This window comes from Lissotriton helveticus, chromosome 6 (assembly GCF_964261635.1).
Source record: "Lissotriton helveticus chromosome 6, aLisHel1.1, whole genome shotgun sequence".
NCBI lineage: Eukaryota > Metazoa > Chordata > Amphibia > Caudata > Salamandridae > Lissotriton > Lissotriton helveticus.
In genome coordinates, this window is record NC_136067.1 from 95249016 (window position 1) to 95272918 (window position 23903).

Sequence of the window (23903 nt, forward strand, 5' to 3'; positions counted from 1 at the left end):
CTCCGTGAGCACAACAAATGCTTACAACTGTCCTCTTGATAAGCCCAACTGCTCACCCACACTACGACAATAAGAGAGTTAGTATTATCTACTTGTTGCCTCTATCTTCATCTTGGGATATCTCACACTCTCTAAATAGTGTACGTAATGCTAGTAAACTGTGCAGAGAGGCAGCATCTTACATTGGGTATGTTGGTAAAGTGTTAGAGGTATTCATATTATTGGAATTGGGAGGAGGGAATGCCCGAGTCCCATTGGAGAGTGGAAAAACATTTAAAGACACAAATGTCATAGAGGTCTTGAATCTTAGACAAGACAGTAAGTTTCCAGTTACTTTTCATATTGCCAAGAGAAGATGAATAGATTAATCCTTATTGGCAGGTCCAGAAAATAAATGCCGCTAATATTGTGGTAGCAAAGCACCATTTGCCAAAGAATGAGGTTCTTCTACCACTTAAATCAGTGATTCTATAGTGCATCCAAATAAATGTTGGGTAGATCAGAGACAGTGTTAACTGCAAATCATGAGGCAATGTGTCCCAGAGATAAGGTTCAAAAGAGCATTTAAGAAATAGAGTCTATAAGAAAGGACTGTCTCAAAAAGGGACAGTAAGAGTGAAGTTAGAAAAACCAGGAAGGTTATTACAAAAATTTTAAAAATACAATATAGGGAAATCATATTTCTTGAAGACTGAAAGTAAATACCAGAAAACATAGGCAAAATCAGAACTAGACCAAGTCTAGAATGCGCTGAAAAATCTGTAAGAAATCAGACAGCATCCCTTGTAAAGGCCAAAAGGATCATGACTCATTCCCCAAAATGTGGGTTTATATACAGTTTTCCTGCATAGAAATTACACAGAACAGCAAAGTCAGTGCTGTATGATAATTGCTTCAACAAATCGCAGTTTTACAATTAAAAATGTCTCATATCCCTTTAACCTTCGCACTAACCCACTGAATGAATATTCATTCAACCCATCTGACTTAATGCCATCCAGAGGGGATAGAACAAACTTGTTATATAAACAACAGGGGACCATTGTGAATGAGTCTAATACCACGTGCAAGTGGAAGATCCTAGAAAGTCGTTGCAAAAGTAACCTTTTAAAAAAACAGTGTCATTCAGAAATAAAGAAATCCACTTCTTGCTACATGCAGTGTTAGGCAGGAATATAAACGTAGAATAAACATTATGATACAGCATCCATTTTGGAAAGATTTGTGTTAAAGCCTAAGTGAGGCCTAAGCCAATAAAACACACTTCAGCATTGCAAGTGTGTTTAAATTGTATTAGATACATGTCAGTATACATATGTAAAGTAATGTGCAAAATAATTGCTCTGCACACTATTAGTAATACATATTCTTACTTAAATGCACAAAAGCTCTAGAACTACTGGCCACACCTATATAGTCTTTGTGCAATACAGACTTGTAGAAGCATGTTACACTCAATGGATGTAAAAGTGATCACTGACATTTCGGAAAGAGAGATAGGTATTATGGTTATATGTATGTATGTATATGGTATTTTTATCAACCTGCGACAGGAGAGGTAGCTGGGTTGTGGATTGTTGTTAATGCATTGTGATGTAGTGCTCTTTAAGGCCTTAACCGCAGCGGTTTTTCCGCCGCGGTGCGAGCTTTCTATTAGGTGGGCCGGGCTGCGTCGGCCGTTGGCCGACGGCAGCACTAGCGAGGTAGTGCTCCCCTCGGCCACGCAAGGGGTTAAAGAGGTGAGTCATCAACTCTTTCCTAAATTGGAGCAGCACCTAGGTTCCCAATCCTAGTTTCATAGATGGAAAAGGCCTATTGCTTCATTTTTCGTTTTACATTTCTTAGTCTCTAGTCTGATGCTGTTCTAGCTAGGGGTGTGAGGAACTATAACAATTGTGAGCTTGTCTGTAAAGTAAGTGGGGGGGCTGGTTTGTGATGGCTTTGCAAATGATGCAGCCGGTTTTGCCCCCATCCTAGTCTATCACTGGGTGGGGTGGCAGGGGTTGAGGGGGCCCCCTTGGAGACGCTACCGACTGTTAAGCGTAAGGTTATGAGTAGGAGGATTTCCCCTACCCCCCTAAAGGGTTCCATTCATAAACGAAAGCGTAACAATACCACTGCGTACTCTAGGAAAAAGGCTAAGGTTGCAAAGGCTCAGTTACCCTCCCAAGTACTATCTCAGCCACCCCACTCACTCTCTCCTATGGTAAATAGTTGCCCCTCAGTAATAGATCTTAGTCCAGCAAAATCAGTGGGGGAAAATGAGAATCTTGTAATTGAAGGTGGGAATGGTGGGGTACCACTTTGCACGATTGAAGGAAAGGATGTGGAATTTTTGGCGATTGTGTGGGAAACGTTAAAAAAACTCCTAATCCCCCTGGAAGTTAGACTCTCTCGAATAGAAACCCAACTACTCGAGACAGAAAAAGGTATTTTAAATCTAGCCACCCTGTCCATACCTGCCAACAAATCAACTAGCCCACCTGCTGTGACTCCCATTCCACCAGTACCTGCAGCTATTCCACCAGTAGCTCCGGTGGCCAAACCCATTCCGAAACCTCGGTATAAGGTCAAAATAAGCACTTCTATCAATAGAGTAGCGGAAAGCATGAATGAGTTGCCAGCTCAACCTGCACCAGCTCCGAAAGCTACGGCAGTCCCGAGGGTTAAAGATCGTAACACTTACCATTCTACCCCATATAGACAACAATCTTTTAAAAATCACTATAGGGGTTATGTTGATCTTCCCCCAGACGTAAGACCGTATGTAGTTGTGCTTACGGGGGTGCCGGAAATTCCTTACCAACAGCAGGAGGATTTTGGATCATTAAATAACAAGGTAATCCATTGGCTCAATGTAAATAGGGGTGCACAGACATAATATCGACTCCAAAATATCGACTGGAAAGAATATCGAGTTTTAAATATCGTTTGGAGAAAATATCGACTAGACAGAATATCGACAGTCAAAATATCGTTTTTAAGGTAAGTGAAGTAATATCGACTGTAAATAATATAGACAGTGAAAATATCCAAGTATATAATCTAGATAGTAAAAAATATAGTTTTTTCAATAATATTTAATTATTTATAGTGTTTTTATGTTATAATATATGTGAAAAGTGTCATTTTTTTAAATAATTATTTTTAATTAAAAATTTTTTTAATTATTGTGTAATTTTATTCTGTAGCGGGTTGTGGGTTTATAGGGGAATAGGGTGGGAAGTAATTTAATTATAATAAATTAAATATGTAAATTTATTATTGGTAGTAATAATTAATTAATTGGTAATTAAATAATATATGTTAATTATTTACAATTTAATTGGTAATTAATTTAATTTAATTGATTAATTGCTAATTATGTTAAATTAAAGGGGTATTTTTAGGGTTCAGGGTCAGTTTTCAGTTTTTGGGCAAAGGGGTATTTTTAGGGTTCAGGGTCAGTTTTCAGTTTTTGGGTAAAGGGGTATTTTTAGGGTTCAGGGTCAGTTTTCAGTTTTTGGGCAAAGGGGTATTTTTAGGGTTCAGGGTCAGTTTTCAGTTTTTGGGTAAAGGGGTATTTTTAGGGTTCAGGGTCAGTTTTCAGTTTTTGGGTATAGGGGTATTTTTAGGGTTCAGGGTCAGTTTTCAGTTTTTGGGTAAAGGGGTATTTTTAGGGTTCAGGGTCAGTTTTCAGTTTTTGGGTAAAGGGGTATTTTTAGGGTTCAGGGTCAGTTTTCAGTTTTTGGGCAAAGGGGTATTTTTAGGGTTCAGGGTCAGTTTTCAGTTTTTGGGTAAAGGGGTATTTTTAGGGTTCAGGGTCAGTTTTCAGTTTTTGGGTAAAGGGGTATTTTTAGGGTTCAGGGTCAGTTTTCAGTTTTTGGGTAAAGGGGTATTTTTAGGGTTCAGGGTCAGTTTGGGGTTTTTGGGGTACATATACAATATTGCCTATTATTTAATTAAATTTTGTTACTATATATATATGTTTTAAGAAATATGATGAAAAAAAAATATTTTTTTACTTTCATTAATTATTTAATTATTAAAAGTTATTTTAAGTATTGTTAATTATATTTTAGTAATTAATTTTTTATATTAATGTAATTAAACATTGTTTTTAGTAAAGTCGATATTTTTAACAACGATATTTTTGTAAACGATATTTTGTACTCGATATTTTTGTACTTACCTGTTTGTAGATAGAAACTCGATATTTTGTACTCGATATTTTCTCAACGATATTTTGGGTAGTCGATATTCTTTCAGTCGATATTCTTTCAGTGATCCGTAAATAGGCCATTACCCAATCACCTGAGAAGTACAATTCTTATGGTGCGACGGGTCCCCTGGATAGGCACCTCGCACAAGTCTATCACAGGTGATTGTGTTATTGTCTCCTTTGAAGACCCCAACACTGCACACTTTATCCATTCATGGAGCAACCATGGAGCTAATTCGCCCATAGCAACTAGACCACTAACTTACTTTTATCCCCCGTCCTTTCATCCCAATACGGGGGGAAACTGGAATGGGATTCCGGCGAGAAATTGTGCACAGGGCGGGCTACCCAACTTCCGGCAGGATACACATGGGGGGTGGAAGGGAGTACCCACCTACAATAGACTTGACTGTCTTGAGGGTCACCAACACACCGTCCTTGGCAGACTCGCACTGTTCTACGTCTTACCCTTCACCGTGCTCTGCTCCATCATCTTCACACAGGGTCACTGATACACCGTCCTTGGCAGATTCACACTGTTCCCTGTCATACCTTTTACCGCGTTCTGTCTTATCACCATCACAATATCTTAATGGTGACTGCAACCAAATCATGGGTGAGACTAGGCACATAAAGGGGGAGGCTGTTGAACATTGTGCTGGGGGTATACTCGATGAGCCCACAAAAGATTATATTACCAACTCAGGTCTAGTTGGCCAAAATAACAAGGATAACCCCCTTCCTGAGGCGCTGTATGTAACTTGTCCAATAGCAATTGAGGGATTGTCCTGTCCCAAGTACAGCCAGCGCAGGACAAGCAGGTGTCCCCTGGGTTCTAATACTATTGATAAGGCGGGGGCTCCCGGTGCAGTATCGATACTTTCCTGGAACGTTGCCGGGTTGGGCAATAAACTAGATTCCTCAGAGTGGGTGGAATTTATTGAGGAATATGACATATGTCTCTTCCAGGAAACGTGGGCCATAGAACAACAGTCCCGCACAGGGTACGCTTCCTTTGCGATAGCGGCAAAATGGGGTGGGAAGGGCCGACCATCTGGTGGCTTGCTGATTTGGGTAGGTTCCCACCTAGGATGCAGGGCGAGAAACCTCAAAACTAACTCACCAGACCTTCAGTGTGTTGTTCTGGAGTGGGCATCTGGTGCGAGTGTAGCATTAATAAATTTATACTCTAGACCGGTTGGGTTAACAGGCACCTCGGGGACAATTGAAGACTTGGCTTTGTTCCTCGATTCTGCCACCCTCTGTCCATCACTCATAGTTGGCGGGGACTTTAACATTCAGTACGAGCCCCTCCCGGGTCATTTGGAAGGGGTAATTAGTGAAGAGGACGATCTATGGGAGATACCCATCTTGCTGGGCCCACCAGTAAAATCATGGTCACCCCTAGCCATCCAAATAACATCTCTCACTCTATCCCACTCATTGAGGGCTTGTAATGGGCGGCTTAAGGGAGACATCCCACCTCAGCCTACCTTCAATAGACCAGGGCATGAGTCACGGATAGATTATATCCTGGTCACAACGAACGACTGGGCCAAAGTGAGGGACTTCACGATAGTCAAAAGGACTGACAGTGACCACAACGCATTGTCACTGAGGTTCGCTGTCCATGGAATGCCCACGGGTATCACAGATGAAAATTTAGCATTCCCTGTTGGTCTAGTTGCAACTAGCAATAGACGTAGGGTTAGATGACCAAGATTAGTGGAGAACCCGAAAAATATCCAGAGGTTGTATGCGGCTGTGGTCCCTGTCCTTGAAAAAGTTGTGGATCTCATTCCTCAGTTACCCTTCCCTGATAAGCTCTCCGTGCTTGGGGATATTCACTCTGAGCTTTGTTCTAATCTAGCAGAAGTACTGAACCCTGTGGCCAGGACGAAAAAGGCCAAGGGGAGAAGAGCCTCATGGTTCAATGCTTCTTGCAGGAGAGCAAAGGCCGATCTATTGGAGTCCCTCAAAATCCGGGAAACCCCTAGCAAGATTAGGGAAAAGCGGCTGGCCTATAAGTCTATTCTCCGCAATGCCAAAATAGAATGTTACCATGATAACTGGTCTGAAATGTCAGCTGCCCTTGCACTTCGAGATGCCCAGAAATTCTGGCATATCGTCAAGCACGGTTCAGCTGAACCCATAGCGGCAGTAGATGCAAATATTGCTTCTGCTGTGTGGGAGGATCACTTTAAAACTTTGTATAGCGCGCCCCGTCTGGATCAATTAGGGAACCTTCCCGAGCCAGCAATGGCCCAACCCCCTGAAAGCATATCCCCTATGGATGGGTTCACTTTGGAAGAACTCACTGTGGCAATCTCGGGCCTCGCTGCTGAAAAGGCGCCAGGCCTGGACTAGCTCCCAGGCGACCTCTACAGGCATGAAATCAAGATCTGGGCCCCGTATCTGAGGGTGCTGTTCAATGCAATTTTGAACGGCATGATGGTCCCTCCAACTTGGCTGGGGGCAGAGATAGTCCCTATTTTTAAGAAGGGCTCGCCTCTGCTCCCAGTCAACTACAGGCCAATAAGCCTGATAGACGTTTCCCAGAAGCTCTTCACTAGGCTACTTCTGGATCGCTTGTCGGAATGGATGTTGGAATATGATATTCTGAGTCCATTCCAGGCGGGGTTCAGAAGGAAGGTCTCCACCACAGACCAGGTCTTTCGGCTCGCCATCATCTTTTGGAAAACGGTACAGCTGGAGGGTGGCAGCCTCTACACTGTATTCGTGGACCTGAGGGTGGCCTTCGACCTGGTTCCCCGCAGAAAACTATGGGAGGTGCTGGCCAAACTGGGGGTTCCTGAGGGCTTGTTGGAGATGATTATTCGTCTCCATACTGCCAACTTTGCTCAGGTGAGGTGTGGCAAGGAGGGGGCGCTGTCGAACCGGTTCCCCGTTGACAGGGGGGTAAGGCAGGGTTGTGCGCTTGCACCAACACTGTTTTGCCTCTACGTCAACGGGGTAATCTCCCACCTGAATGGAGTTGTCAATTCTGACGCTCCCAAGTTGGCAGGCAGCAGGGTGCCGGCGATTATGTTCGCTGACGACACCCTGCTGCTTTCAAAGTCCCCAATGGGGATTCAGCGCATTTTAAACGGCTTTGTGGAGTTCTGTGGGGAACACGGTCTAGAAATCAACACCTTAAAGACCAAATTTATGGTTTTTAACCCCCCACCAAAACTACGATCTAGCCCCAGCATCGGGCAAAGTAGACTCAAAAGGGTGCGAACCTTTGAGTATCTTGGAGTCATGTTAAATGAAAATATGTCCTGGAAGACACACCAAGAGAAAGCACTACTCAAATTGGTCCAGTACTCGGGCGGGGTCATGAAGCTTATGGGAAAAAACAGGTCATCCATCAAACCCGTTGGCCCACCCCTCCAGATCTATAGGGCACAGGCAAGGGGGGCTGCCATGTATGGTTGTGAGCTCTGGGGTCATGTAGTTTCTCCCAACCTGGTCAGAGAGGAGAACAAGTTCATTAGGCGGGTGGTAGCACTTCCGCCCAGCACACCCCTTGTTCCATTAAGGTTAGATCTGGGGTTGCGACCCCTTGGTGAAGAACTGGCATTGCGCCCCTTGCTCTATTGGCGTAGGCTGTGGGCAGTCCCAGAATTGATTAGCTATAGGCAGGGGCTTCAGGAGGTGCTTGCCATGCCTAATGCAGGGAAAATTAAATATATTAAAACTGAGTTGGAGGGTCTAGGCCTATCGACACTCTGGTCTGATCCTTCATCCGCTTGCCCATTAATTCCTAAAAAGAGATTGGCAAAGGTTTACTACGACAGTAAAATAGCGGCACTCTGTCGTCGGCAAAACCTGGGGACACTCACAGAGTCATTTCTACGCATCAAGGACATTTACAGCTTTGAACCAGCCTTGGACAAATTATACCCTGCTTTACTTAGAAAACTATATTTACAATGGAGGCATGGGACCCTTCCACTTCGAGCTCTAACTAGTAAGTGGAGCGAATCAGCAGTCAGCTTATGCCCGGCTTGCAGAGTGGCTAATGAAACTGAGCTCCACATAATTTTTTTCTGCCCGGCCTATAACGCGAACCGCAAGAAATGGATTGTCCCTATATGTAGGAATTTGGGGTTTGCAGAGTGCTTGGCCGCGCTTAGAGTGTTGAAAACAGACTTATCGGATCACATTGTTTTTGCAGTGGCTAAATATTTAGGAGCAATGTGGTTTCTGAGAAGTCAGTGTCTCAAAGCTGGTTATTGATCTTTACCGTAGTAAAAATGTGACACCCTGTATTACTGAACATTCCTATGGTCGCTGATGTATCTTCAAATGTTTTTTAATGTTCTATTGTTTTTACAAATATGAAATGGATATTTATATCTTTTATGGTGATAAACTACCGAAATAAAGATTTATGAAATGAAAATGAAAAATGAAATGATATATTTCTACTTAATTTAAATCATCCATTGCCACTTGTATCCAAACTTTCAGAAAATGTTATTTATATTTCACTGTGTGATCACATGAGCTTTGAGCATAATTCAGATGAATGACATTTTAAACATATGTTTTTGCAAATTAATTGCTCTATGTTGATATTATATGTCTTTGGATGAGCTATATCTTTCATGATATTAAAAGGGTGACTGCATGTGTAAGACATGGGCATTTTGTGATAGATATGTACCTTGTATGTATTAGACATGGACATTACGATTTATAGAAAGAGATCAGTGTCAGTTACTCACCTGATATATTGCTCTTGCCAGAGCGATCCGAGCCTTCTGTCCCCCACTGAGGGTGACCCCATTTTCCCCCACTTTAGTCTGGTCACCATCTGGTAACATCTGAAACGCAAAAACACCAGATAATCCTTAATATATGCAGTGGGCCTTTTATTCTGCCTTATACATATACATATACATTTCGCAAATACATTTCGCAAATATTGACACTGTATTCAGAGAATTCCCCCTTCAACAGCAATGAGGTAACATACATTACCATACTTGAGCTCCACAAAGTTATCCACAGCTACTTCTTCATGGTGATCTGTCATGGTTTCTCATGGATGTGAAGCAGCTTCTTTGGGATCGGAGGTTGTTGCAGAGTACATACACTAAGGTTACTCTCGTTCACAACTAGCACTCTGGGACCTCAAAATATTTGCATTGAAACTGAATGGGCAAGTACTCCATTTCATGACTTGATTCTCTCAGGTTAGAGGATTGACCAGGGGATGGTGTGAGGTTAGAAATTTAGAAACACTACAAAAGTTCAGATCATGGGAGCTGATTTGCGCCGCTGGGAGCAGGCAACTGTCTCAAGTGGGGCTTCTTACCACCGATGATTCAAGACCAGACCTACCAACCACCCCAAAATAGAAAACCAAGCACAACCTTTTAGCACTTGAGTCAAAGTACAGCAACGCTGAGATGTCCAAGATGTACAAATGGAGATAACATGGAGTTAAAGACTCATCTCTCAGCACAACAGCAAGAGTACACAATAAATCAACGCCTAACCAGTACTGTATCTTTGAAAAGGGAAAGAATTGTAATCTAGGTATAGCGCTAATCACCAGACTGAGGTATCTACACAACGTTTTTAAGAGCAATCAAGGTCTGTGGTTATTTACAAATGGAATTCTGGAATCCCCTTTCTCTGGTGGACAGCTCCCACCTACCACAGTGTCTTTCTGTTTATTCTCTAAGCTGCCTCTGTGGTCCCTTGTATTTGTAGTCAGTAGTTCCAGCTCTTCTTTTCCAAGATCTGTGACCTGTACTTAAAAATGTCAGGCTGTGTAAGCATTCAGAGGACAGAAAGGATGCCAGTGCGTAGTGTTGGCTCTGCTTACAGACAGGCTTCACGTCAACACTGGGCACACTATACGAGACACACAAATACTGTCTATGAAACTTTATTTACTGTGAAGCCACACTACTCTCATGAGGTTTGAAAGTGATGGAGGCCATTTTGAAATTTGAGCATAAATTCCTAGTGGTCCACAGCTAGGCAATTGAAATACATTGTTGCTGAGGCCAAGACCTTGTTGCCAGAGGTAAGAAAAACCTTGGAAACTGTGATCATCATTGAATTTATGTATGTTTGAACTCAATATAGAGAGGTATTCGTAAAAATCCATTTGTGTTTATAGAGACAAATTCTATTTACAAGGTACTGTTTCAGAACTATTATTTACGGTTTATAAACTGGGTGCTCTACTTAAGGACTTGGAAGGATCCTCATCACTTCCAAAACTTTGGTACATTTTTCTTTTGATGCAGGGATTAAAGAAAGGCAGCAATAAAGGTTCAGAAGGTGATTACTTTTTACCCAGGTGAACTTTATCATTTTAATCTATGCTTGTTACATTACAGTTTATAAAACTTGCCAGCTCTATTAAATCAAAAGAATTCATGAATAAAAAAATGCACACAGAGATATATATGTAGCACTTTGGGTCAGCCCTTATCATCCATTATACTGTTTAACTATCCTTCTCATTTTGCTTTGACCCACATATCGCATGGGCCAAAGGGTCATCCAACTTTATCCAATGGCTCTCTTATATTGGAAGCAACACCATTTTGCCTGATCACATGTGCATATCTGTCTAACTAGACATTCACTGCAACGTCAGGACTGGTGGGCCAATACTTTACTTTGTCAACGTTTTTTTTTCTTCTTTATTGTAGGAAGCTGGTTCTCTATATACTATACCAAAAAGAGGTATAGTGTGCAGGTTGTCCAGTGGATCCACAGAGGCTTTACAGAGGTTAAAGGAGATAATACCTCTACTCTATTTTGTCTTAGTGTGGGCGAGCAGTTAGGCTTATCAGAGGGCAGTGTTAAGCATTTGCTGTACACACAGTGGCAATAAATGATACAAATGCTCAATGAATAAATCAGAGATCAATTTATAAAAATATTACTTGGTTATATTTATTTCGAAGAACCACAGAACTTCGTAATAGGTAATATGTTTTTGAATAGAAATACTTTTCGGTTTCACAAATGGACACTGCAATTGTCAGACATTGCAATGTTAGCATAAAGGAGGAAGAAAACATTCAGCATGCATAGGGATAACATCAACTTACAAAACCAGTCTTCGGAAGTTAAGGTCAACATTGGGCAAGGTTCAGTTCAGCACAAACAGTGCACCACCAGAGGCACAGTGGCTGCTGAGTGCAGTGTGCAAGTTCGAGGTCAGGTGCCCGGTGCAAATCAATAGGGGTTGTGGACAATGAAACAAAGGATTCTTACAGGTAAGTAGCAGCAGCTAGGGGGGTCCTTCTCCAAGGGTTAAAGCAAGCACTTGACAGGGCCCAAAGCAGCATCAACACTACACCACCAGCTTCACAGGGGCGGCCAGGTGCAAGGTGCTAACACAACAAAGGGGGCCCGATGTAAATAAATGGAGAAAGTCAAAACAGGAGGCCGGTCTAAGGAACCAACAGCTGCAGAGGAAAGTTACGATGCTCGGGATGTAGAGACACCTTTGGTCCACTTCACCAAGGCCCAGAGTGGATGGGTGCAGGGGTGTCATTTGGCATCAGAACAGCTTACAGGAGCAGGTCTAGGTTGGGAGGGGTCTCCGTGTAGAGGCTGCAGGCGATGTTGAGGAGTCCAGGAGAGGTCAGTTCACAGTAGACTCAGACTCGGAGCACTGGGAATCCTCGCTAGAACCAGTGGGACACTTGGACTTGGGCCGATCGCATCAGGTGCAGAGGTGGAAGGGGGCAGGCTTCGCGGTTCATCAGTTCACAGCCTTTTATTTGAATATGGTTTCTTTGCGGACAGTTCTGCTGTTCTCAGGAGATTTTGGTTATGTCCTACCATCTTCAAGAAGTGTATTTCACTTCACCACCAAGAATTGGTAGGTTCCAAGGGACCCCTCTAAGGGGTCCTCTATGTGCAATTTTTAATAAATCTGGCACTGGAATCAGTGCAGGTTTATTATGCTGAGATGTTTGGTACTAAACACCCCATACTTGAATGAAGACATAATGGAGCTAGGGGTGATGACGGGTGTCCAGCCCGCGTACTTACTATGGCTTTCCTGGTCACTTACATATCCAGAAATTGAAAAGGATATTGCAGGGACATATCTGATTATACAGATATGCCCTCACAGGAGGTGTAGCACACCCTGCCTTAGGACTAAGGACTGGTAGAGGGGTATCTTAACTATATCTCATGCAGCGTCTGTGGGCATTACACACAGAGATCTATACCATGAAGACTCTTCAGTTTTGTCTGCACCAACACACAGGCTGCAGTGGCAGTGTGCATGTGCCTTTTGAGCCGTCCCTTAGGGTGGCAAACGTGGTATTGCAGCCCTTAGGGGACCCTCTTTAACCACAAGACCTTTGCTTCCAGGGGTGTCTTTTACTAGGGACTTATATATAAGCTAGAGAGTTGCCAATTGTACAAACAAAAGGTACAGTTTAGGGAAAGAGATCTGGCACAGGGGACCTGGTTGGCGGGGACCCCTTGCTCTACCAGTTGAAATTACATCATTTTCCTGGCAAAAAGTGGGGGCTAACCATGAACAAAGAGGCACTTTCCTACATTAATCCTTTTTATTTAGTCATCCTTATGCTCTGAACCATGTCTTTAGGTTACACTAATTTAATGTATTTGGTAGCTCTTCTTTGCACCACTAAGAAATAGATTTTACTGTTATTACTGTGGTTTGTATTAAACTAAAAAGGATTTCTATACTTTTTCCAAGTATAGAGTTACCTGCTAGGAAGCATCTAGATTGTTTTATTCAAATAATGTACCACAGTTATTTTTTCACATTTAACTTTCATTGAAAGCATAAGGAAACCATATTATATACAATAGTGTTTTCTTTTCTTATTTTCATTCTGTGGCATGTGCTTGCAATATAACAATGACTAACCATCGCACCAGCTTGTCAAGGCTATACTTATTGGTGTTGCCAGCACGTGCTACCTTTGGCAAGGTGGTGACTGTCATGCTGCTTCCTCCATACTAACATCATAATAATACCACATGTAGCAGGGTGCATAACCACTTTCCCAGAAAATCAATTTAAACAGACTTTAAGAAGGGGGTACACAGTTCTTTCATGAAGGCACCTCACAGAGATTTATCAGAAATTGGCTATGAAAGTAAACAGATTTTTTCCGATGAGGAGTAAAAACGGTGAAACCCTGACTGCAAGCTGTGGAATGGCAGTTCCATGTGATATCCTATTCCAAAACATAAATTGCAAAAACACCTGTCACAGTAATATTGTTTATCTATGTAGTGTATTATTTTGACCAAAACATCTGTTAAAAAATGTTGACTCTCCCTTAACATTTTTGACATTCAATTTGTGTTTGTATATCTATATATATATATATATCAGTCAAAAGTAGGTAGCTATAGTTAGGACCTTGTTTCCATAGAAAAAGTGTTTTTTCACTTGCCAATAACTTTGGTGCCATTTGACGAATCCTCGTGAAATTTTCAAAACTAGTTTGCCATTCACTTCAGCTGCTGTCTTGAAGGTTTTGGGGTGATCCAACAAGTGTAGGCTAAGTAAAAGGGGACGGGCCCAAAACAGGTTTTCACCGTGTAAATTTCCATAGGAAACGTAGACACGGCTGCAGTCTGAACTGCTGAACAGAATTGCACCAAATTTGGCAGGAAGGTAGATGTTGCTCCAAGCACACCGCAGCATGGCAATGCACAGCTTGGTTTTACACTTTCACATATTGGTTTAACAAAACTGACACAGAAGCGGTAGGAAAACAATATGACATACATTAATGAGTATTAGAATTGCTTCAATAAATGTCTGTGGCCTCAACGATGGAAATAAAAGGCAACGGGTGGCTGCGCTTCTGAGAACAATGCGTTTAGACATAATATGTCTCCAAGAGACCCACATCGAGGGGACAAAATGCTATCTTTTGGAACAACTGAGTTTTTCAGTAGTAGCATACACAAAACAGGGGACTAAAACTCGAGGGGTGGCCATACTCGCCAAAAATGGGATCATCACAGTGAGAAGGAAAGAAGAGGACCAGTGGGGGAGGTAGGTAATTCTGGAAGGTAATATCAGGGGCGAGATTTTTACGTTAGTTTCTGTCTATGGGTCCTCTGAGGATGACCCGGACATATTCGAGTTTTTGGACTCCGAACTCCCCCTCTGGCCAGAACCTATTATCTGCTGTGGAGATTTCAACATTAACGGGCTGGATGGTTTAGGTACGGAGGTGGGGCAGGCCTATTCTGGCCGTAAGAAGCGGACATGCCAAGCAATACTCAATCTGGCACACCATAACTCACTAGTGGATCTGTGGGCTCGTTGTAATCCAGTCGACTCTGGCAGTACGTTTTATTCAGCGCCCCACAGGATTACTGTCAGACTGGATTACTTCCTGATTTCTAACTCTTTAGTAAGTAGAACTCAGATAGGCAACCCAGAATCATATCTGACCATAACTCCTTAATCCTTACGCTTAAAGTAGGGAAGGCCCCGAATAAAGAATCCAGCTGGACTTTTGAGAGGGCTCTCTTGAAAGATGAGTAATATGTCAAATACGTGCAGGATTGGATCGTTATGTTCTGGGAGATTAACAGAGGGAGTGCCCCCCCTGGTGTAGCTTGGGACGCTTTTAAAGCTGGTATTAGGGGGGAAACATTAAGCTATACATTACATAGAAATAAGCAGGAGACGACTAGAATGGTAAGAATTACCAAAAATCTAGCAGATTTGGAGGAGCAGTTGAATATAGCCATAGTAGGAAAGGAGCCGTTGGAGGATGTCCTGCTTAGGATTACTCTTAATAAAGCAGAGGCAAGTGAGTGTATCTCCAGTAATGCAGCTATTAACTACCTAATTAAGAGAGAAAGCTGCTACGAGTTTAGCGAAAGAGTAGGGCATATCTTGGCAATTCGCACAAGGCAGAAATTGGCGGAGGGGGAAATCAAGGAAATTTCGGATGGAGGGGGGGTGTGGGTAATGGCCCAGAAGAAATAAGGGAGGTCTTTAGACGGTTCTACGCGACCCTCTACGATCAACACCAGCTAGTACCCACAAATAGTATTAAGGAGTACTTTGAAGGAATTCCACACTCTGTACTTTCTGAAGATGAAAGAAATGCGCTGGACCTCCCTATAACATTACAGGAAATAGCCACAGCTTTGGAAAATCTCCCCTCGGGGAAAGCAGCAGGCCCGGATCAACTACCCGCCGAATTTTATAAAGTCTTTAAGGGGTCACTATGCAAGGATTTACATACTACTCTCACACAAGCACAGCAAGGGAATTTGATACCTTGCTCATGGGGGGAGGGGGGGACATAATAGTTATTTTAAAAAAAAGACAAACCTCCCTTGGAGCCGGCCTCCTACAGACCTATAACACTCATGAACGCAGATGCAAAAGTATTCTCTAAAATACTGGCTACAAGGTTAGGTAGGGTGATTGAGAGTCTGGTCAGCCTCACCCAACATGTGTTCATCCCCCGGAAGGGCACTACACAACACACAAGACAGATGATTACATTGTTGGAGGCAACGGAGGTCTCAGGGGACCCTGCCGCAGCCATGTTTTTAGATGCGGAGAAGGCCTTCGACAGGGTTTCCTGGGACTATCTATGGATGGCTATGAGGTGGTGTGGTATAGGGGAAGGGTATGTAAGAGCAATGCAGGCTTTGTATAGGGATCCGTCGGTTAGGGTAAAAATTAGTAAAGGATTTACAAACACGTTGCAGATTAAGCAGGGGACTAGGCAGGGATGTCCCTCCTCTCCACTACTATTCGCTTTGTATATGGATCCGTTACTACGTAGACTGGAACTCAATAATAAGATTCCGCCAGTTGTCATGCATGGGGTGGAGTACAAAATGTTTGCTTACGCAGACGATGTGGCCATCATCACGTCAGCTCCAACCGAGGCTATTAAGGAAATTGAATTGGAGGTGAGGTGCTTCGAGTCAATTTCGGGATACGCAATCAACAGAGCTAAAACACAAATAGTTAAGAACGCATTCGTCCTCTGCGAGGATGATAGGGTGGTTCCATCAGCTACATACCTAGGGATCAGGATAACTTAAGATTTAAGCAGCCTGGTAGAGCAAAATATGTCGCAATTAATAACCAAAGTTAAAGGGGATCTTGAAAGGGTGCACAATTTACATCTAACTTTAGTGGGGCGCACTAATGTTATTAAAATGCTTATACTGCCCAAATTTCTGTATTTGTTTAGGGCAATCCCGCTGTTTTTTTAACACAATTGGTTTAATAAATTAGAACACATACTGAACAGATTCATCTGGGCCCACGGAAAAACAAGGAGAGTGTATCGTTACATCACCCTACCAAGAGAAAGAGGTGGCTGGGAGGCTCCAGATTTTAGATGTATTACTGGGCGGTAGCTCTGTAATATATCCAGGGGTCAATAGGAGGCGCTGGAATAGGGAGTGGAGACTCGGAAAACAGGCCCAAATACACTAACTTATATGGTATCTTGTTGGGAGGGGAAGCAGGAAATTGCATTTTAAATAGTATTGACGTCAGTTACTATAAACTCACTAAGTTTAAGACCTTACAAGCAGCGTATAAAACTTGGACGGCTTTCACTAAGAAATTTGGGTTGGGAAGGATCAACAGATATACCCGTTTGTCAGCGAATGCCTCCCTCCCGGGAGCAATATTTAGGGATTCAGCTATGCTGGATTGGGCGAGGCACGGCATACAGAAGGTAGGCGATCTCTTGGGCCCTAATGGAGTGCTCCAGTTCCTGGAACTACAGTCTAAATTTGCCATTGACAGTAGAAGTTTCTTTAAGTACCTGCAGGTTAGGAGTTTTCTTACTAGCAAGCGTGGTGGACCTTTAGGATTCAGCCAAAATCGCATTTTAGATGCCATTGAGGGCAGGGGGGATTGTTCAATACGTCAGTTCTGTGTAGAACTGCCTACAGCCAAACCAGATGATTGCGAGAAATATGCCACTAAATGGGCAGAGAAATTAGGTATTACTCAGGAGGGGTTCCAGGTTTCCCTGGGCCTGGGGCGTACTATACTTTGTTCAGCCTTCCTACACGCACAACACTACAAAACTTTGTACTCTCTGTATTATACACCTGCTAGGATAGCACAGTGGGGGGGCACATCAGTTATTACTTGTCCAGGATGTGACTCCATGGAGGCAGATATAATACATATCTTTGCTACATGCCCACAACTCTATACTCTTCTTAGGGCCATTGAGAAATGTATTGATATGTCATTGGGGATCAAGATCAGCCTGTCACCAGAGTTAATCATCTTAGTGGTCTAGGGCGAGGCAGTGGGCCCGCATACAGAATTTCTCTTCATGGCTGCGGCAGTGCTATGAATATGCATAGCAAAGGCGTGGCTTGACAAGGCGCCCCCTTCACTCCATCTCTGGTTAGCTAGGTTGTTGGCTGCTTATAACTTAGAAAAGGCAATCTATGCCAGGAAAGGCCACAGGGGCAGAATACTTGGGGAAAACATTTGGAAACCCATTGAGCAATGGAAAAGGGGCTTGAACAGTACACCAGGGTAGGCACTATTGTTGTTATATTATATTTTGTGTTGAGTTTGTTTTCCTCTTTTGGTTGTACTCTTCCGGGGTACTGCTTATAGAATTGTATAGAGGTGTGTAAATTGCGTCTAAGTTTTGTAAAACATGTCTAAGATTTATTTGTGTCATAATGTATTCTGCTGTATGGTGTGCTGTAACACGAGGTATAATAATTACTTTCTCAAAAACCTTTTAAAATAAAATAAAAAAAAATGTGTTCAGTACTTTTTGAAATGTTAGGTAAATCCGTATATATAGGATCTGCGAACCCTCCCAATCTCGTGCTGGGATCTGACTGGCTACCAAAACTTCAAACCAGGAAGTGTTGGCAGCATTCTTGTGCCAAGTCCCAGAAAAAACATTTTAAAAAAAGAAAAAGAAAAGGGGAAGGATAGAAAAACCCTGACCCCTTAGGCCTCTTGGGGGAGGGGCGGCCAGCAGATACCAAAAAAGCATTAGAAAATATATATTTTGGCACTATCCGTGGATCCTGCCTTAAAATATCAAAAGAAAAGTAAGCGCGGCCTCCCATGCTTCTTTAATCATTGGCCCCAGGGAAGACCAGGTCCCTGAGGCATATTTATAATAAGAGGGGGCACACTGGCCCGCTTCCTGGGGCTTATTAATGCCCAGGGATCACCACCTTCCTGGGGCTTATACATTTAAAATCAGGGGGCCTCTTCGCCCCCCAAGCCACGGGACCACCACCTCCCTGGGGCCACCTGCCTGAAAGAAATTGGGGGTCTCTTTGCCCCCATGCTACAGGGACCACCACATCCCAGGGACCAATGTATTTGTATAGGGGGGCCTCTCGGACACCCCCTGGCCCCAGGGACCACCACCTCCCCGGAGCAGGCCTTACAAATTTGAAAGGAGGGGGCCGTGCGACCCCCCTCCTGGAGCCATGGGTGGCCCTGGGGACTGCGACTCCCCAGCTGTTCTATATGACTTGGCGGTAGCTTTACCGCTCCCGCCAAGCCCGCCATTCTCTACTTCCAGCAAGTGAGAGCATTAAAAATGCACTCGCTTGCAGTAAGCAGAAAGAACTGTTTTCACAGAGAGGGAGCTGCATGTTCAGCAGCTCCCTCTCTGTGAAAGCAATGCTGCTTCCCGCAGGAGGCGGGGAACTGGCAGGGACAGCAGGGGCGTTCAGGCTCTCAAAGCAATCCCCAACAGATGGGAGTGGATACCCTGGGTGGGACTAGACCACCCACAATAGAAGCTGGGTCTCCAGTGCCGAAATGGCCCGGGTGGGGGGCCGCATGCCCCCCTCCCCAATAGTAAATTAAAAAATGAAAAAGGCCGTGCCCCGGGGGATAGGGTCCCCAGGACCAAAATAGGCCCAGGAGTGGGATTCCAGAGCCCCCTCCCAAACATTTTTTAATTAAAAGGCCAAGGAAGGGGGGCCACGCAGTCACCCCACCCGATTAAAAGTTTTTAGTTTTTTTGAAAGCTGGCCAAAGCAAGTTGTTGGAGGCCCTGCCTTCTTTTACCATTACTCTGTAAACAACCCTCCTGGCGCACTACTCGTTGGGGGACGAGGTCCTCTTGCTGCCTAGGGTCCTCAGGGGCTAAGAATCCCTTCTGCAGTAAGTCCCACACAGGAGGAATGCTGAGAGATCATCCGAGGACCCTCCCCCTTTCTCTATCCTCTGTAAACGCACCTCCTGGCGCACTACTGATCGGGAAATTAAGTCCACTTGGATGCTGAAGTTCCTTGGGGGCCGTCAAGCCCACCTGTTACCTCTAATAAGGCCCACACAGTGGGATTGCTGAGATGTCATCAGAGACCCAGCCCCCTTTCTCCACCACTTTGCAAACACACTTCTTCGAGCACTACTGTTTGGGGGATAAAGTCCACTTGGCTGCTGAGGATCCTTGGGGGCCAAGAACACCTCCTGGGGCCTCCAGTAAGTCCCACACATAGTGAGATTGCTGAGAGGGCAATGGAGGCCCCACCCCCTTTCTCCACCACTCCTGCAAAGATGAGTACTAGTTAAAAAAACATAGAAATTCACTTAAAAAACCAAAGGTTACAGGGACATTATAGTTAGGCTCAGATTTCACTCATACAAAACCAGTGAAATTCAGCAGTTATAGTTACGTCCCCGTAATGCACTGATTATGACCTGGCCTATTACATCATTCATGACATGGTCAGTGACATCACTGATGACATCTCAAATGACATCACTAATGACAACATCCACAGAACCACTCATACTCCCCCTTATACCACCATACAACCTCTTGTACTCACACTCACACACCCACACAACTCACATACCCATTCACTGACCATATCAGTTCTCTCATACCCACTCACTCCTCCAAAGTGGCACTTCCACACTCACCAACTCACTCGTACAGCCACTCATACAACCATTCTCTTAATTATATTTATATATTTTATTTAAACAAACTGTTTATAGGACGACACACTCTGACTACTGGTGTGAGCGATTGGGGCTTGATCACCTGCCCCACATTTCACTTATTTTTACTCACTTTTCCGTTGATTTAGATGTCAGTCAGTCAAAAATACTTTTATTTGATTTAATTAAAATCATAAAAGGATGGGAATACCACCATGATACATAAGACATTGGATCAACATTTTAAAATCTGGTATGTAAAAAAAAGAAAAAAAAGGAAAATGCAACAAAATCAAATCCTCGGGCGATAAGCAGCTAAGGAATTTAAAAAGTATAATTTTAAAAATTGTAATCAGTGCAATTGGGAAGCTGTAAACTGGTTATTTTGAAGGTACTTGGATTAATTTGCTATTTTGTCCAGTTCTTTTGTCGCCGTTTCCCAAAAGTCTATGGCTCTGCAGGACAGTTGAATCGACGATCCTCCAAGACATTTTATAACTGCAGCCCTGCATGTTCTTGTTTGTGCCTTCCTTAGTGCCTCCCGTAGGACAGTTTTCAGGATTTCTAATAGTGCAGGGCAGATACATAGGAGATGTAATATTGACTCATCCCCCTGTCTGCAGAGGCGGCATTCTTTAATTGGCCATGTGTTTCCATTTCAGTGTCAAGCCCTTCATGGAGTATGACCCAACCGCAGCAGCGTCAAGTAATGCTTTTTGTGATATTAAAAATGTTGAGACAGGTACGATTGGGGTTTCAGAGTATGATAGGATTGAATCACTGCCCAAGCATGTTTTTTTTAAAATGGCTGTTTTGTCAGTTGATAAAGAGGTCCGTTTGATTGCGTTGTTAACGACGGTTTTAAGTCCGGAAAACGTTGTGATGGTTGGCCAAGCCGCCTCTAACTGTATTGCCAGGAGAGATTATTTCAGGACAGTAGTAATATAATTATTTAGCCTGGTTTGATTTTCGATCTCCACCCAGCAGTGGTGGGCTATGGTGTAATCTTCGGCTGCCCTCATCCCCCAGTAATATTTGACTAGTGCGCCTTGTCTGTCGGGTTTCTGATTTTTTTTGTCCACATTCCAAGTGCATTTGAGCTTGTGGAATGTGAAATGTGTCGGAGAATTAAAAACAAGGGCTTGAAGAGGATGGATTGTGCTGTGTTTAGAACTGTTGCATCTTTGGTATTCAGTATGTCTGAGCCATATGATATGGAGGGTAGGAATTTAGCTGCAATTACTTTGAGCAAATAACCTGTTTAGCAACCTGAAAGCTTTTTCTGTAAGGTTTTAAATGCGAAAAGTAGTTGTTTGGATTTTGTGTGGCCTTGGTCCAGGTGTTGCTTAAAGTTAAGATGGGATTCCAGTTGAAAGCCTAAGTATTTGTACGAAGCCATCCAGGTCAACAGTTTCTCATTTAATTTCCGGATGAATTTGCATTTGTTCCATTATTGAATGATCGTTATTGAATGATGTTTGGAGAAACACATCACCTTCGTTTTTTGAAGGTTGATTGTTAATTGAGCAGAGGTGATGTAAGCTCCTAGTTTGGAAATTAGTCGCTGCAGACCTACTGGTGTTTGTGCTAATAAGACGATATCATCCGCGTATTGGAAAGTTGGTATTGGGGTTTTGCCCAATTTTGATTTAGATGTTTACTTAAAACTCACAAGCCCATTGTTTCTGAAACCATCTTCAGTCAATGGGCTGCATTAGTTCCAAGAAATGTTGCAGGACATATGCTCACCGTTGTCCACGGTGAAGCTGTATATATATACACACACACACATATAACCGAAGCGCGTCATGGTGGTGGTGCGTGGTGTTTGGATATAATAAACAACCTTGCACTTAACTTTTAGGTCTGTATTTGTCTTTCTAGGATTAATTTGGGAGTTCCAGGCGGAGTCCTTTGTGTGTGTGTATATATATATTTATATATATGCAAGGAAGATCCAGCTAGTAATTCGCTAGCAGGAAAGAAAACTCGCACTCCAGGGTTCGTTTTTCAAAAAGGTGTACTAGCGGCGACGCTTTTCGAGCAGACGCTCTTCTTCACAAGCCAAAGTTTACGAATTGCAAACCACCATTAAAAGTGTATTTCACCAACATAGAAAATGGAACAACAGCTTTCCCCTCATAGATCTGGAAAATACACTTAGCCAATGCACTTTGTGAAGCTTACAATGCGAAAGCCAAAAAAGTACAGCAAATACATTTCCTATTTACAAAAGAAAGACATTCAATCTATGGTAAAGTGTAAAGTAAATTAAACCATTTGGTCACCTCATTTAAGAGAAAACTTTTGCGAAACAGAACCGTCTGGCATCAATATGTGCCGCCCAGAGTACTGTGGGAACAGATTCCTTACGTGTGTTAAAATACATAACATAATTAATAATATTGGTAACCACGACACAGTGCTTCTCATGTTCGTGGTTAACAGTCATATTGGGAGTTTTATTCAGACCATTATACCCCGTTATCCTCGCTCGCTGCACAATTACCAGAAGCATGCGTGTGGGAAAAGTAAACATAAGCATGTATACCTTGCAGACCCGGTGTTCTCGGGGTGCCTTACTGCAAGGGAACATACAGTCTGGGCCAAGTGGCCATAAACATCATTTGGAGGAAAACGCTGTAAAAGGTCCTTAGAAAGAGTGATTCTGAACATGACCAGGAAGTTGTCGTCCAGACTCTTACCAACCAGCTACCCTAGGTGTGTCTTAAGGACACAGAGTAAAAACAAACTTTAAACTCAACAAAGTGAAGGGGGTTATCTACAAGGGTGCCTCACTTACAAAAAAGTTACCAGTGATAGTTGTGTGTGTGTGGTGCAAAAAGAAAGAAAATAAATATAACAAGACAACAAAGGAGAGCAAGGGGCAGTTAATTACCAATGGGGCATATCAGTCCATAGCTAAATCATTATACTTGTAAGCAATGCTCAAAAGTAAAACCCTAGTGGGTTGCGTAGTGTTACCTCACACTATGTTGTGGTGGACTATGCTCCATGTGAAATTTTCCAACCTGGTAGTGCTGCGTCTGGGTAGGGATCCCCCTTCCCTGGAGACACAGCAAGTACAGAGAAAATCAGCATCACAGCGAGAGCAGCAGGGATAGAGAAACAGGGTGGGTACTTATCCAATGTGGACATGTAATTCCTCATCCTCGTTCAACCCAAAAGGGTTCTTAGTCTCTAGCATGACGATGTACCGGGACACCAAGATTCTGAGTTGTTTTTCACAGTCTCCCCCCCTGGGGCTTCACCAGAACCCTGTCAATGGCAAAGAAAGAGAAGCAGTTAACATCTTTGTTGTGGTGTCTTAGCCAGTGTCGTGCAGTTGACGCAGTGAGTGAACATTTACCTCACTTTTCAGCTAAAGTTTGATATGTATGATGAGTCAGACTGCCGTGAGGCGGCGCTTGACATCTTTAAAAAAAAAACAGCAGCAGCAGGACCAGTGGCGTCTGCCACGGGGAGCAATGGTCGTAATCAATTACATCAATAATTTACGAAACTCAAGAGGCTATGAGAAAGGGAAATAAGAAAGTGGTGGGAGGCTACCTCCCTCCAGAACTACATGGATGTGGATAGGGTACCTCGAGGTCTTTGGATCTATACGGTACCCGCATATGAGAACCCAGACCCCCGTTTGTTGCAACAATGGGCGGAATATATTGCTGCGTCCTGAAAAGGCATGCTTGACATCCTGGTCAACTTCGCATGGAGCAATAGAGCCACCGCTCTCGAGGAAAT

The 23903-nt window shown here is 43.3% G+C and overlaps 1 protein-coding gene across 1 annotated transcript in view; it reads right to left on the minus strand.

Moving 5' to 3' along the window:
* The window catches only part of LOC144762274 (ATP-binding cassette sub-family C member 10-like), a 1353417-nt gene that overhangs the window by 584730 nt on the left and 744784 nt on the right, over positions 1–23903 (minus strand). Inside the window, exon 9 of the mRNA XM_078647416.1 lies at positions 8935–9033. Coding sequence (XP_078503542.1) covers positions 8935–9033 — 99 coding nt within the window. The remainder of the gene's footprint in view (positions 1–8934; positions 9034–23903) is intronic.